The sequence below is a fragment of the Mytilus trossulus genome, unplaced genomic scaffold, assembly GCF_036588685.1.
Source record: "Mytilus trossulus isolate FHL-02 unplaced genomic scaffold, PNRI_Mtr1.1.1.hap1 h1tg000050l__unscaffolded, whole genome shotgun sequence".
Taxonomy (NCBI): Eukaryota; Metazoa; Mollusca; class Bivalvia; order Mytilida; family Mytilidae; genus Mytilus; species Mytilus trossulus.
In genome coordinates this window covers 5,230,882-5,245,314 of record NW_026963292.1, presented here as the reverse complement: position 1 = coordinate 5,245,314, position 14,433 = coordinate 5,230,882, and the positions used below count along the sequence as shown (strand labels likewise).

The window sequence follows — 14,433 nt, the reverse complement described above, 5'->3', positions numbered from 1 at the left end:
AAATATCTATACAAGTTCAGTGATAATGGACGTCATACTTAACTCCGAATTATATAGAAGAAACTAAAATGCAAATCATACAAGACTAACAAGGCCAGAGGGATACCTTCCAAAATGCAATGCCTAAATAAACTCATCACAGAGATCAGGATTACAATTTTGTATTATTTATCATATTTACCATAGTTAATACTGTCCTTTCAACCTGTCTGATTAAAAGTTTCCCCTGTTTTGATACATCTAAGCTTTATAAACGGTTACAACATGGTCCTTTTTTGCAACTGCAAATAAGCGCTATAAGTCCATAAAAATTCTTAACCGGTTTATGTAGAATATTTCGATAGTTCATATCACAACTCAACCTTAGTATTTCAATTAAAGAAAACCACCACTAAAATTTTCTTTTGATAATTTTTATCTAATTTGTTTGGTGCAGTTAAGTAATTTAAAACAAATCCTTTACGTTGTCCTCCATCCCCTTTTATTTATATATACCATGTTTTTTATAAACCCGTATCATACAAATCTAATCTATATATTAAATAATCAGCAATCAAGTACATGGAGTACCCAGATCACCCTCCATATCAAAATAGAATTGAATAGCTGTCACGTTAAAATTCACACAAGAATTAATAGTTAAAACGTTTAAAGTTATTTTTCATATTTGATATAAAATAATCATAAACTAGTCTATCTTTTGAAATTCTATCTCACGATCTTTGTACGCCCACACTACTTGAATACACTATAAAATGCTAAATGTTTAAAGTTCAAATTGTATCACCTAGTGCAAAAAGGTATGTGTCAAACTTTAAATCTTGTAAAAACCAACATGTACAAGTTATAATTTGTACAATCTTACATCTTGTACAAAGCATATATGTGATTTATTCAGCAATCAAGTACACGGAGTACCCAAATCACCCTCCACATCAAAATAGAATTGAATAGATGTCACGTTAAAATTCACACAAGGTTTAATAGTTAAAACGTTTAAGTTATTTTTCATATTTGATATAAAATACTCATAGACTAGTCCATCTTTTAAAATCCTATCTCACGATCTTTGTACGCCCACATCACTTGTATGCACAATATAATGCTTAATGTTTTAAGATCAAATTTTGTCACCTATAGATATATAGTGCAAAACGGTATGTGTCGAACATACTTTATATCTTATACAAATTATAATATGTACAATTTTACATCCTGTACACAAGATATATGTGATGTAATCAGCAAACTAGCACGTGCAGTACCCAAATAATCCGTCACATCAAAATTGAATTGAATAGTTGTCACGTTAAAATTAACAAAAGGATTAATAGTTCATACGTTTAAGAAAATACTTATATTTCATTTTAAGTACTCATAAACTAGTCCATCTGTTAAAATCGTATCACACGATCTTTGTTCGCCAACACCACTTGTTTACACAATCGATCTTTGTTCGCCAACACCACTTGTTTACACAATATACAGATATAAGTCTTAATGTTTCAAGACCGTTGAGCTATTAAATTTCCTAAATGTGTATTTAATGTTTATCTTAAAAAGATCTTTATACTTATACATAACATTTTGTTTAATATTGTTTGCTACTCTGTTAATTATTTGAAAGTAAATAGATAGGAATTGAAAATATGAAGGGTCAGTGTGCTTATTTTCGAGATTTAAGCCATTGAAAGTTTGGTGGAAAATGAATTTTACTTATGCTTAAAGGATTTAAGCTGATGCTAAGATCAATTAATCTGATACTGAACAATTATTTAGTTTATGATTTATTAATTGTGCTCTCAAAAGAACATTTGGCTTCTTTACTATTTGGTTGGACAGTTGCTGCATGCGGTCCTTTTTCATACTAAACATATCGCACCTAAATTTAGAATTATATATGGTTACAGAGGACCCTGTATATACTATTGTTCTTATATTTATTTTCTGACTACGTGATATAGAATTGTAGAGGATTGGGCACATTAAGTAAAAGTTAGAAATCAACAATGAATGTCAAAATACTTACTTAAGGTGGTACCAAACACCTTGACTGAAATTAATTTGGCTCGTTTATTTTTTTTTTTTAACATATTGTCATTGACCCTTGACAAATATATAAAAATTTGAAAAAATTTGAACCTAACATTTTCTTGAACAATTTCATTGGATATAAAGCAGTTTGTCAAACACCTAGTTTGATCATTGAGAAGCTTAATATTTCCTTAACAATACAACGTCATTAAAACGTTGACCTGATTTTACAGACTTATCTCCGTGTAGTGTTAGGTACCACCTTTAGGGGCTATCATTTCATTTTGATGGGACGTGGCAAGGACAATTGAACCAAAAAAATGGCAGGTGTCAAAACCTAAGATTTTTTTTTAATAAAAAACATTCTTTCTTCGACAAATGGCGGGAACAGCGCGTGGAAACAAGCCGATTACATATTTTGTGGAATAAATATTGCGCAAAAAGTCCTTACTATCCCCCCCCCCCACACACACACACACACCCACCCTAAGATTGCATATGGTTGCATTCTAGCGATTAAATTAATTATGACTTTGATTCTGCTTAATAATTTAGCATATTGTAAATTGAATTAAGCATACCTTGAAATGATTTAAGCGTATGCTATGGTCAATTAAGCATATGCTAGATTAGTTGTTTAAATACGCTAAACTGGTTAAAGCACATGATTTATGACGTATGCTAAAATATCAGTGCATATGATATAAATTGATAAAAAATGAGGAATTTTTGATCAGCTGATTTAGAAGCAAGTATCAAGGAAGAAATCACTACTACGGATAGTAATATCTTTAATCATAAGAAACACAATAGGCCATCTGCGAAACTATTGTATTCTTATACATGTTTTTCAAGGTACAAGATCCCAAAAACTTGGTCGAGTACTGAGGTATAATACTACTTGTTAAGCTTCATACGATAATAAGACTGTTCCTTCATTTTTTTCTGTATCCGTTTTACTGAATCTGTCTATATACTAATTCGTCATAACTTATTTTATATTAATCTTTATCAATGAAACTAAGGATAATCTGATATTGTAGATTCAGAAAGGTGCGAGAGTTTTATCATTGCAAATAATGCGACAGGCTGAATTTATCTGTATGAAAATGTACCTGTTATTGCAATAAATAACTGGCATTTATTATCTGTGCTTCAACATTTGCAAAAATAAATGCACGCTTTAATTTTTAAATTTACAGTACATAAACTTACCAGTGCACTTGCCTAATGCCAAATAAATGTAAAAATAAAACGTTGGGTTAACAGACCGAATATAAACGGATGAATCCGTCCGTTTATTTTCCTATTTTTAAAACATGTTAATAAATTCTTAAAAAAATAGTAATTTCTAGTCATTGGTCGTCACAGTTTGTGGAGCCTTCAAATTTTACATAATCCATTCCCCCCACCATTTTTGAACTAACAAAATATATGTATCGTAATAACTTTGTGTTCTTTCACGTTTCACATGACAAGGAAATAATTAAATTGTCAAATCTATAACATCGTCCATATTCCCTGAGCTATTTTGTCATTCCGTTTATATGTTATTAAATTATTATAACTACATTGGTAGGGTGATTGGTAGTAATAAAAACCTGTGATTTTAGTAATAGTTATACACTTATATTGTAGGGATTCAGTGGAGTTGTTTCTTATTCCGAAGTTTATAACTAACTTACACCCGACCCTAACCCATATATATATTTGTTTAAATTGTATATCAAAAAAATGAGAATAGATAGTATTTTTATTGACATTTTCAAACCATAATTAATAAAAAAAAAACAATATATAATAAAACCCCACTTGTAACCTTACTTTATTGGAAGATTTTTCAAATGTCAGAATAATCATTTCGTATATATCCATGAAATGTTTTATCAAGGATGATCGTATCATGCATTTTGGAAAAAGAAAAGTACACCACGCTCATTGTATGCACTCAATATGAACTGATACGAGATAGACGCGAAATTTTGAGTCAGGAGTTGGATTTGGCATACAAAAATATAGATAACGCAATATTTATAACTCACAGTACATCAGCCTAATGAAGGTAATTATTCATCATCAATTCTTTTTACAGGTTTAATTATAAAAAAGCACCCCATTTTTTCACCGACATTAAAAAAAACACCTTTGAATTAGTATTCGAAAATAGTTAGTGATAGATGTGTCTTCATAAGAAACCCCAATACGCACAAAACACCAAAAAAAACCCAGATTACATGCAAAGAATATAGAATAGAAACCTTTATTTTCTTTTCTTTTTTTTTTTTATAAAAAGTAGCTTTTGTATCTAATTTTTATCGATTTAAGTTATCAACATTATCGCAGTTTTCAAAATAAAGAAGCCGTGGGAGGTGGCGGGGTTATCACCTCTCCCTTAAATTAAAATTAGATAGTGGTCTGCCAAGAACATAAACGTGTTAACACCATTGGTATCTTTTTTCTAATTCTTAAGAAAGTTGTAGGTACTAAATTACAACAACAAAAACTCGCCGCTTGTTTTGAGAAAAACTGGTGTATATGTCGTTTACATTTTATTATTTTGTATACGTTATTAAAAAAAAATATGAAGCGTGCGACAACTTGTACACTTCAGCTATAAATTAGACAATGTTTTTTTTATTAAAGGAATGACTGTACTATTTGTTTTGGTCTATGAAGAAATCTCATAAAAATGTGTTTCCCACTGAATAACGTGATTAGCGGGTTATTTTAAAGAGTGCCCCACATTTTTATTATGTTACTTCGAAAAGACAGAAAAAATATAACAACCATTCCTTATAATTTCATTCCTAAATTCCATTTTAAACCATTGTAAATTATGAAAAACTTCAATGACGTCACAGTCACATGTAAAAATTATGTCTCTGAGCTGATAAACAAAACAGTGTTAGCCAATCAGAAGACGCATTACATCCTAAATAAAATTATTTATATCTATAGCGATAAATTATTGTATTATTGGTGACTATTTGAGATTATATTTTTGCGAACCCGTGTCGATATTTTTATAATTAGTGTATTATTACTACGCGGGCCTCTTCATATTTTAAATCGGAAATGAATGCAAAAAATGTGAGTTTTTGTGTCTTTCAAACCACAAACAATATACATAATTAATTTACGGATAAAGAAATAGCTGTTAAGTGGTTTTTTTTAAATATCAGCTGCATTTGTACTCGGCTCGAAACAGTAGTAATAGCTAAAGCCCCCATTGAACCTGTATTTTAATCCCGTACAAATTAAGCTGATATTCAGAGACATTAAACAGTTATTGTCTCCGGAATCGATTTGTAAACGCATCACAAACTGCACGACAAACCCACGGAAGACATAACAACAGAATATCTGCTCAAACAGTTTGTAACCGATTGCGTCAAGTTGGTCTAAGAGCTCGTCGTCCATTGAAGGGACCTATCCTTACGCAGTGCACAGGATAACGCGACTTCAATGTACACGGGTACAGATTCGATGAATTAGGCAAACATGGAGACAGGTTCTTTTTACCGATGAATCCAAATTCAACTTGAAATTATGCAACGGCAGAGCCAGAGTCTTCCGTAGACACAATAAACGATTTTCTGATGTGTGCGTGGAGGAAATAGATCGGTTTGGTGGTGGCGAAATCACCGTATGGGCGGAATTACCTACCAGGAACGAATCGAACACAAAATCATCGTTGGTAACCTTAATGCAATAAGGTATAGGGACGAAGTTCTGGCTTCAGTTGTTCTCCCGTTTCTCAAAAGACATCGTTTTAACCACGGTTTTTTTTCAGCAGGACAACGCCCGTTGTCACGTGGCACACATTTCGCTGACCTTTTTGGAGAATATTATAACCATATTCGTGACGATGTGTTGCTTTGGCCATCAACGTCTCCTGTTTTATCACCAATTGAACTTCTTTGGGACGAACTTGGACGACGTATTAGAAATAGCTAAAATCCACCGGAAACACTAGCTCAGCTCCGAACTGCACTTTTCAGGGAATGGAACAACTTCCCTCAATATTTTATTCAACGTCTTATTGATTCCATGCGACGGAGGTGTCAGGCGGTCATAAATGCAAGAGGTGGTCATACAAGGTATGGACATGTTAACCCGATTTCTGTTCTCGTCCTATTAAAATTGTCCGAAAATGTGCGAAATTGTTTTCAATAAAAACAAACTTGTTATTGTTCTCTTCAAAATCATGCTAGCTAACTATTGCTATAAATTATTGTTATCAATTTTATGTTGTTATAAAAAAATTTAATGATCTTATAAGCATGTAACGTTTCTTTTTTTTGCCTAGTATATAAGACAGTATTTTATTATAATACGAAATATCGGAATATTCATTATCTTTAATTTTTGCTAAATGAATGTGCTTTGTCTATGTGCCTTTTTGTGCTTTTTTGTTACATATTTAAAATTGAGAATAGAAATAGGGAATATGTCAAAAGGACAACAACCCGACTAAAGAGCAGACAACAGCCGAAGGCCATAAATGGGTCTTCAATGCAGCAAGAAAATCTCAGTGATTAAGATTCTAACACAATGCTGGCTGCTGTTCCCTATTTTTGACATGTTTACACATCGTTGTCAATATAATGGAATTCGATGCGACTTTCACACAAGTGAGAGGTTTAGCTAGCTATAAATCCAGTTTAATCCACCATTTTCTACATAAGAAAATGTCTGTACCAAGTCAGGAATATGACAGTTGTTATCCATTCGTTTGATGTGTTTGAGCTTTTTTGGTTTTGCAATTTTATTTAATAGGGGCTTTCCATTTTGAATTTTCCTTGGAGTTCAGTATACCGTTTATTCCGTTAAAATGCAGTTTGTCTTTTTAATTAACAGAATAAACTGTACTGATAGATCGATATATAGTAAGTGATTGTATCAGTTTTGGTAGAAATTTTCGGATCACTATATACAGATATATGAGATATTATTTCATAGTTTTGGGAGAAATTTGCGGATCAGTGTATATAACAATTGGTGTAGTGACACTAAAGATATTTTCACTGCACTTAATATGTTACATTATTACGAAAGTAGAACAATGGTGGATTTAAAATCTTTTGACTGACAGTTGCTAGAAATATGCATTATAATAATTTCTTTAATGTGTTAGTGTCTAAAAAGTTCTCTTTTGTGGAGTATCAAGAAAACATGGCGCTTGATATTATTATAAGATATAAGAGGATACAGTCATAAAATCATATTGTCTAATTGAGAGTTCTTTAGAATTTGTAAATTCGTCACAAAATCATGAGGATATCAGCGTCATGCAATAAACGTCTTGTAAAGTGATCTTGATTTCTTCGCCTGTTAATTATTAATCATATGTCAATCAAGTTCCATTTTTTTTATTCCGAGTAGTTTGCGGATGGGTAGAACCACACTTACGTTAAAACATGTTAAGTAAGATTCGAGTTTTGCTCGTAAATGCTTAATTTGACGCAAAGAGTTCTTATTAAAGGACCCAAAATTTAAGATTGTTTCGAGTTACACAAATTGTTAAGTTTATGATTAGGAGATGCAAAGAATTCCTATAAATCGGTAAGAAATTCAAATGTCTTTAGGATTGTCAATCATTCTTAGATTGATATGAAATTGCTTCTCGTTACACTCTAAGTCACTTAGACAGTTTTTAGATGATCTTTAGTGCTAAGAGAGCTTCTCGTTACCTGCTCCTGGTACCTTTGATTACTAACTACAGCTAGCTGATCTTCTCACCTGTATGACAGTCGCGTTAAATTCCATTATGTCGACAACACTATGACGTGCTCACGAAAATCAAATCGTGTTTGAGTACACAAATTAATCGACTATTCTAATATGACGTCCTTATTACGCTTTGCAAACAAAGCCGTGTTCTAATGAGCGCAACATATGTTTGACACATGCGTACGATCTTATTGTGTATATTAACGTTATTTCCACCGTTATTCTTTAAAATATATACATTTAAGCTGCTAGCATAAACTCTTATTATATATTTTTATAAAACAACATATATTTACCCTGCTCGCAGATTTTAAATTTATCAAATATGAAATGTAATGCACATACTTCTCGGGAGGAAACGGGAAAGCCAAACATGTTTACGGTATTTTCGTACGCTTCGATCTATAAAAATACTACATTTGTCCTATTAGAATCGAAATAATTCCTTCGTGTCATGCTCTATGCTCATTTTAACATGGGTACGCATTATATTTGACCACATTTTACACCTCGCTAACGCTCTGTGTAAAATATCGACAAATATAATGCCTACCCATGTTAAAATGAGCATAGAGCATGACATGAAGGAATTATTTCTTACGTATTATCGATGCTGTCATATATGACACTGGACAACGGTTAAAGGTTCATCATATCAAATGGACAAAAATGGCTGTATTTTCATCCCAAAAACTACTCTGAGTACAGACTAACCTGTGAATTTGAAAAAGTTTAAAGCCCTCGCATCCACTAGATATATAAAAGTCTAGCGATTATACTTAATATCATTATATCTCACTTATACAAGGGGGTACATGGTTAAATGTATTCATAAACGGAAGTATAGTAATCAGCTTTATACTGATCAAACTTTTGTTAAAACCATTAATATATAGCATAGCAATCAACATGGGATATAATATTAAGGATGTACTAAGTTGAGTTTTTTTTTAAATTTGCGTCAGATATTTGAACTCCTTGGTTTCTCTCCAACAATCCAGGGTAAAATATTTTGGCCCAAAACACTCATTTTTCCTCAAAATTTCAATAGCTCATAAAAAGTCATTATCTAAAATTTGAGCAGATTCTTGATTTCTTTTCTTTCGATTTGAAACACAAACAAAATCTGCATGGCACATGCAAGGTTAAAGACCAAGTCTTCCTTTCCCTGTTATTTTCTATAACTCAAATATCTCAAAAAGAAGCTCCATAACCTATCAATATGTTTAGCTAACGTTGTTCCTTAACTAATAGGCTTTCAACTTATAGCAATTTCTTTTTTTTTAAATCTCACCTATAAGTACATCCTTAAATTTAAGCTTTATATCTGTTTATACACTGTACCTATACGTTAATTCTGCTTGAATTATATCTAATTTGAACGTACTGTCTTACATGATCCTTTAATTACTGTACTATGTCAAGCGATATGAATTAATACACAATTGAAAAAAAAGACTAAGGTTTTCTTCACAAAATTTCCTTTCTTCACTGTTTACATCTTTACACTTTTACAGTTTTGCTCATGCATTTGTTATATAAAAGGACTAATATGTCGAAACTTTATAATTTTAAGCGAAGTAATAAGTTTTTGATAAAAGGGAAACGATGTGATGTGAACCTTAAAAAAGGCCAAGGTCATGAAGGTATTATAATGATTTGTATATTAAGTTATTATCTATTTCTCAATGAAATTGTATAGGTAATTACTTGTACAATTGTATTTGTACAAGTAATAACAAAAAAAAATTGTTTAAAATATTTGTACAATGAACTGCACAATATAATAACATGTACACGACAGATATATGATTATGTGTTTTGCATTTGATTTGATCTTTGATTAGTCAATATTTTATAACTTTTTAAATTTTACTGAGTAAAACGTAACCGAATCTACATTTGACATCGGTATAATTCAACTTTTACTACAAGATGAGTGTTAAGGTTGCCGCTTAATTAGAATGTGTCTGTGACTGTATGTTTGATGGTTTATAACGTATTAATCTGCTGCATAAAGGAGAAGGGGCAATAAGGCCCTTATTTGGCCCAAAAATTACTGCAAATTTAAAAGTTATCACACATAATCTTTAATTACTGAAAACTTGACTAAAGTATAATGTACAAAGAAATACAAAACAAATTTGACATTGAACAAGTTACCATGGCAACAAATCATGACCTAATTTGCATATTTTGTTAAATATTGTGTTTTTCCTTGTTTTTTCATCCAATTTTAAGCATTTTTCAGATTAAAAAAGTATGTGCGCACCAAAGAAACAACTTTATATTTGGTGAGATTATGCCAATATTTATAATAAAGCTTCTGTTAAATTATTTTGTTGTTTCTCGGTTGTGCAGGATGTTTCCACAACGGAAATAAAGACAGAAAACTGCATTTATTCTGTATTTTTCATCGTTTTTGTGAAAACAGTACATAACATGACGTAATTGTGACGTCATCAGATAAAAATCTTTATGTTTTTCATTTATATTTCTTGATCCTATGCATTTCTAAATATTATGTGCTGATTTGAAATGGTTATCAAACATTTTATTTTCTTGGGCTAAAACTAGGCCTTAATGCCCCTACTCCAAATTTGATAAAACAATGAAAAAGTCTGAAACTTTGAGCTTATGCATATTTTATATGTATATGTCGTGTAAAAGTTGCGATTTTGTACATGTTATAATATGTACAAAACTAGTGTACATGTTATAACTTGTATAATGCAAAAATACAAGTTATAACATGTACAAAAGTACCTCGTACATGTTATAACCTGTACAAAATATTACTGAAAAATAGATTCAACTTGTACAAAATCGAAAAATAAGGATCTGTTTCTATTATTGCAACAGATGTTATTTACCTCAATAATATTTTCTTAACTTTTTTATTATTCCTTCATGCTAGTGTGTTTTGTCCTTTTTTGATACAGTTAATGCCCAGGGGTCGGTATTACGAGGCATTCCTGCGACCTGTCATAAGATATATGGGGTATGTATCTAAAAAACAACCCGCACATGGAGCAGACATCATCCAAAGGCCACAAATAAATGAATTCAAAGTAGAGGATATATATTTAAAACAATCAAAATGACATTCGCCTCATGCAATGAGCTTATAGTTTATAAAATAAAAATTGAGTTATAAATTTACAAAAGTATACTGAAGGCCAAAAATGTTGAAGAGTAGATCCAAAGATATTGACAATGAAGCGTGGTCCAATGAAACTATTTCAGCTTTATCTTGCTTTATACAGAGTAAGCATACGAGAAATTGTTTTAGTCTTTGCATGCTATACAAATAGAGGGAGGAGTATTACCCAAAGTTATAAGGCATTGTTTTTTTAATTTTTTGGATAAATTTAGTTGCTAGTATATAATGTAATTGTCATTGAGGAAATGCAACATTTTAGTAAATCGTGTCACTTATGTATGCCATGATGGAACGCATAAAACATATAATTACATAAAAACACATGTTGCCAACATAAGTCATGAAACATACATTTCTGAAATTTTGTGATCACTGTCCTCTACAGAGCATTGGTGAATTTAAATGTATTTTCGATATCATTAAGATTAATCTTAAATTCTGTACAAGTTAAAACAATTTTAAGCAATATTTTGTACTGGTTATAACATGTATGAGGTACTCATTTTTGTACATATTATAACCTGTACAAAATCGCAACTTGTACACGACATATATATATGATTCTGGAATTAATAAACTATAATTGATTTCAGGTAAACCCCAATCATTGATTTCATGGATAGTAGATTTCTTTGAATGTTTTGTGCCCAAAAAAGCATTTCCTATCGCCAACTTCTATAAAATATGTATGCATTTTGAATAAACAAGTGACACATTTTTATTTGTTGGCCTACTTCCTAAATCAAATACTTTCTTATTGAGATATATGGAAACTAGATGTAGACAACGTACTTTACGGCAGAACCGATATCTTTTCTTGATTTTCGATTTAAAAGCATCGAAACAGCTGATTGTCTGTATGCGAGTCCATCATAATGAGTTATAGATCAAGATTACGTTTTTAGTTTGCTTGGCTGACGACGACGTGGTACCAATATACCACATTTTTTTAAATCCATGGTTTTCGAACACAGCGTATTACTCGTGACATGAATATGTCATGCCATACTAGTTATCAATATCTATTCTCGGAAGATGATGTTTTCATCATAGGACTGCTGAATATGTCGACTTAATCATTTTGGTTAGATATGCGTCATTTCTGGAATTATGTCTCTTATTATATAACATAAGGCATCTATATACGAAATATGAATGATTCGTGTCTTCTACCTTCTGAAATTTCAAGAGATCACTATCCCTATGTCGAGCTTTCTGCGACAAAAGTGGCAGGCTCGACAAAAATAGATGTTGGCATGATACGACATGTATTTTATGTTGGTATGATAAAAAAAAAAGACGGGAGGGATTGTGATTGATTTTCATATGACACGATCTGTCAATCAATTTAATCAAGGTATGTAGCTGGCATTTCAGTAACTGCTAAAATTCCTTAGTTAATGTATGTATCATAGCCATTTTGTTCAGTTTCTTTTGTTACTATTCAGGTCTTTCACATCCAATTTTTTATGGAAATATTCTTTATAAAGCACAAATGTGTCAGTATTCACCTCAGAACCTAACAAAACCTTTAAATATACTTATTAAGAAGGATAGAGTTACGATACTGTTGTCAGGTCATTAAAGATTCACTAATATAGGTTCTTTGCATCGGAACTAAACACATTTATTAAAAAACCAGTTGTTGGCATGACACGGGTTATGTTCTTCTCATATATGTTATGATGGTATGATACTAAACCCCAAACGAGAAGGATTGTGCCTGATGTTCATGTGATGAAATCATAATCTTTCAGTCAGTTGAAGTCTGGAGCTGGCATGTCATTTAACTGCAAGTAGTCTGTTGTTATTTATGTATTATTGTCATTTTGTTTATTTTCTTTTGTTACATTTTCTGACATCAGACTCGGACTTCTCTTGAACTGAATTTTAATGTGCGTATTGTTATGTGTTTACTTTTCTACATTGGCTAGAGGTATAGGGGGAGGGTTGAGATCTCACAAACATGTTTTACCCCGCTGCAATTTTGAGCCTTTGCCAAGTCAGGAGCCTCTGGCCTTTGTTAGTATTGTATTATTTCAATTTTTTAGTTTCTTGTGTACAATTTGGAAATTAGTATGGCGTTCATTATCACTGAACTAGTATATATTTGTTTAGGGGCCAGCTGAAGGACACCTCCGTGTGTGGGAATTTCTCGCTACATGGAAGACCTGTTGGTGACCTTCTGCTGTTGTTTTTCTATGGTCGGGTTGTTGTCTCTTTGACACATTCCCCATTTCCATTCTCAATTTTATGATATCAGACTCGTACTTCTTTTGAACTGCATTTTTGTGTGCGTATTGTCGTGCGTTTGCTTATTCTACATTGAAGTCGATAGCGGTATAAGGGGATGGGGGTTGAGCTCTCACAAACAATGTTTAACCTGGCCACATTTTTGCACCAATCATAAGTTAGGAGCCTCTGTTCTTTGTTAGTATTGTGTGAATTTTGTTTATCTTACTTAATTTTTCTCGCAGTTCAGTATTTTTGTCATTTTACTGTTTTCGGATAACGATTTTTACACAAAGTGGAACCTAAGAGCCAAATCTAAAAACATTTCTTTTCTTTTCTTCAACAAGAACGATACTGCTGATGGAAGACTATCGGCGAAATAAGATATCATCATAGCAGTAGTGTCGTCAGTCCTTAAAAGTTTACCACTGATATTTTTTTTTAAATACTTTTGATTTGTTTTGACTTATTCAAAATTTATCAATAAAACATAGGTTTCTTCTCCTTAATTCAAACAATGTTGCCCCTCAATGGGTACGGATTTTCATTGTATGTCCTCTTTGTTTATAACGTTTCTCCAGTATTTAGTCATCCTTGACTTTGGAGTCAAAGTTCTCAAACCTTCTTGATGAAGGTAAATGTAGATAATATATTATGATGCTCCAAGTTTCGGTAACTTTGAATCTTTTTTAATACATTAAAACATTAACATTCATTGAGTAATTAAACATCCTGATATGCAACAAACTTTAATTCTAGGTACAACAGTGTAATAGCCAATTCAGTCATTCTCTGTTTCACTTTTAACAAAAGTGCACACATTAACATGTTTCCCTCTGCATAACACATTAATACAGGTACAAAATGTATAACAAAAACTTAATATTATCAATGGCACATGTCAAGGAAAATCATCTTCTCAGACAGACCAGTAAACCCTTACTGTAATTCTATTATCTAACATAAAAGTCGCTGTTATGATTTAAATCTAAGAAACAGACCTGATTTAATTAACACCTTATGAAAATGTTTGACTTTTTAAAGTTTAGGGTTTTGTTTATTAAAAATGTAAAAAAACATCATTGTTTTTATTGGTTAACACAAGTCCAATGGGACATTTAATTCCCTTATACTAGATTTTCATAAGGATCTGTTTTCACCTATTCAGGCAAAATTTTGTTTTGATGGTTGCTGTGGCAACAGGCATTAAAAGGAAGAGAAATTAAGACACAATTTTTTACTTAAAGTTCATATGATATAGGACCCCAAAA

At 31.6% G+C, this 14,433-nt stretch overlaps 1 protein-coding gene across 1 annotated transcript in view; it reads right to left on the bottom strand.

Annotated features, from left to right (window-relative positions):
* Positions 1 to 14,433, bottom strand: part of LOC134699377 (ornithine decarboxylase-like) — a 35,339-nt gene that overhangs the window by 15,639 nt on the left and 5,267 nt on the right. Inside the window, exon 3 of the mRNA XM_063560980.1 lies at positions 194 to 226. Coding sequence (XP_063417050.1) covers positions 194 to 226 — 33 coding nt within the window. The remainder of the gene's footprint in view (positions 1 to 193; positions 227 to 14,433) is intronic.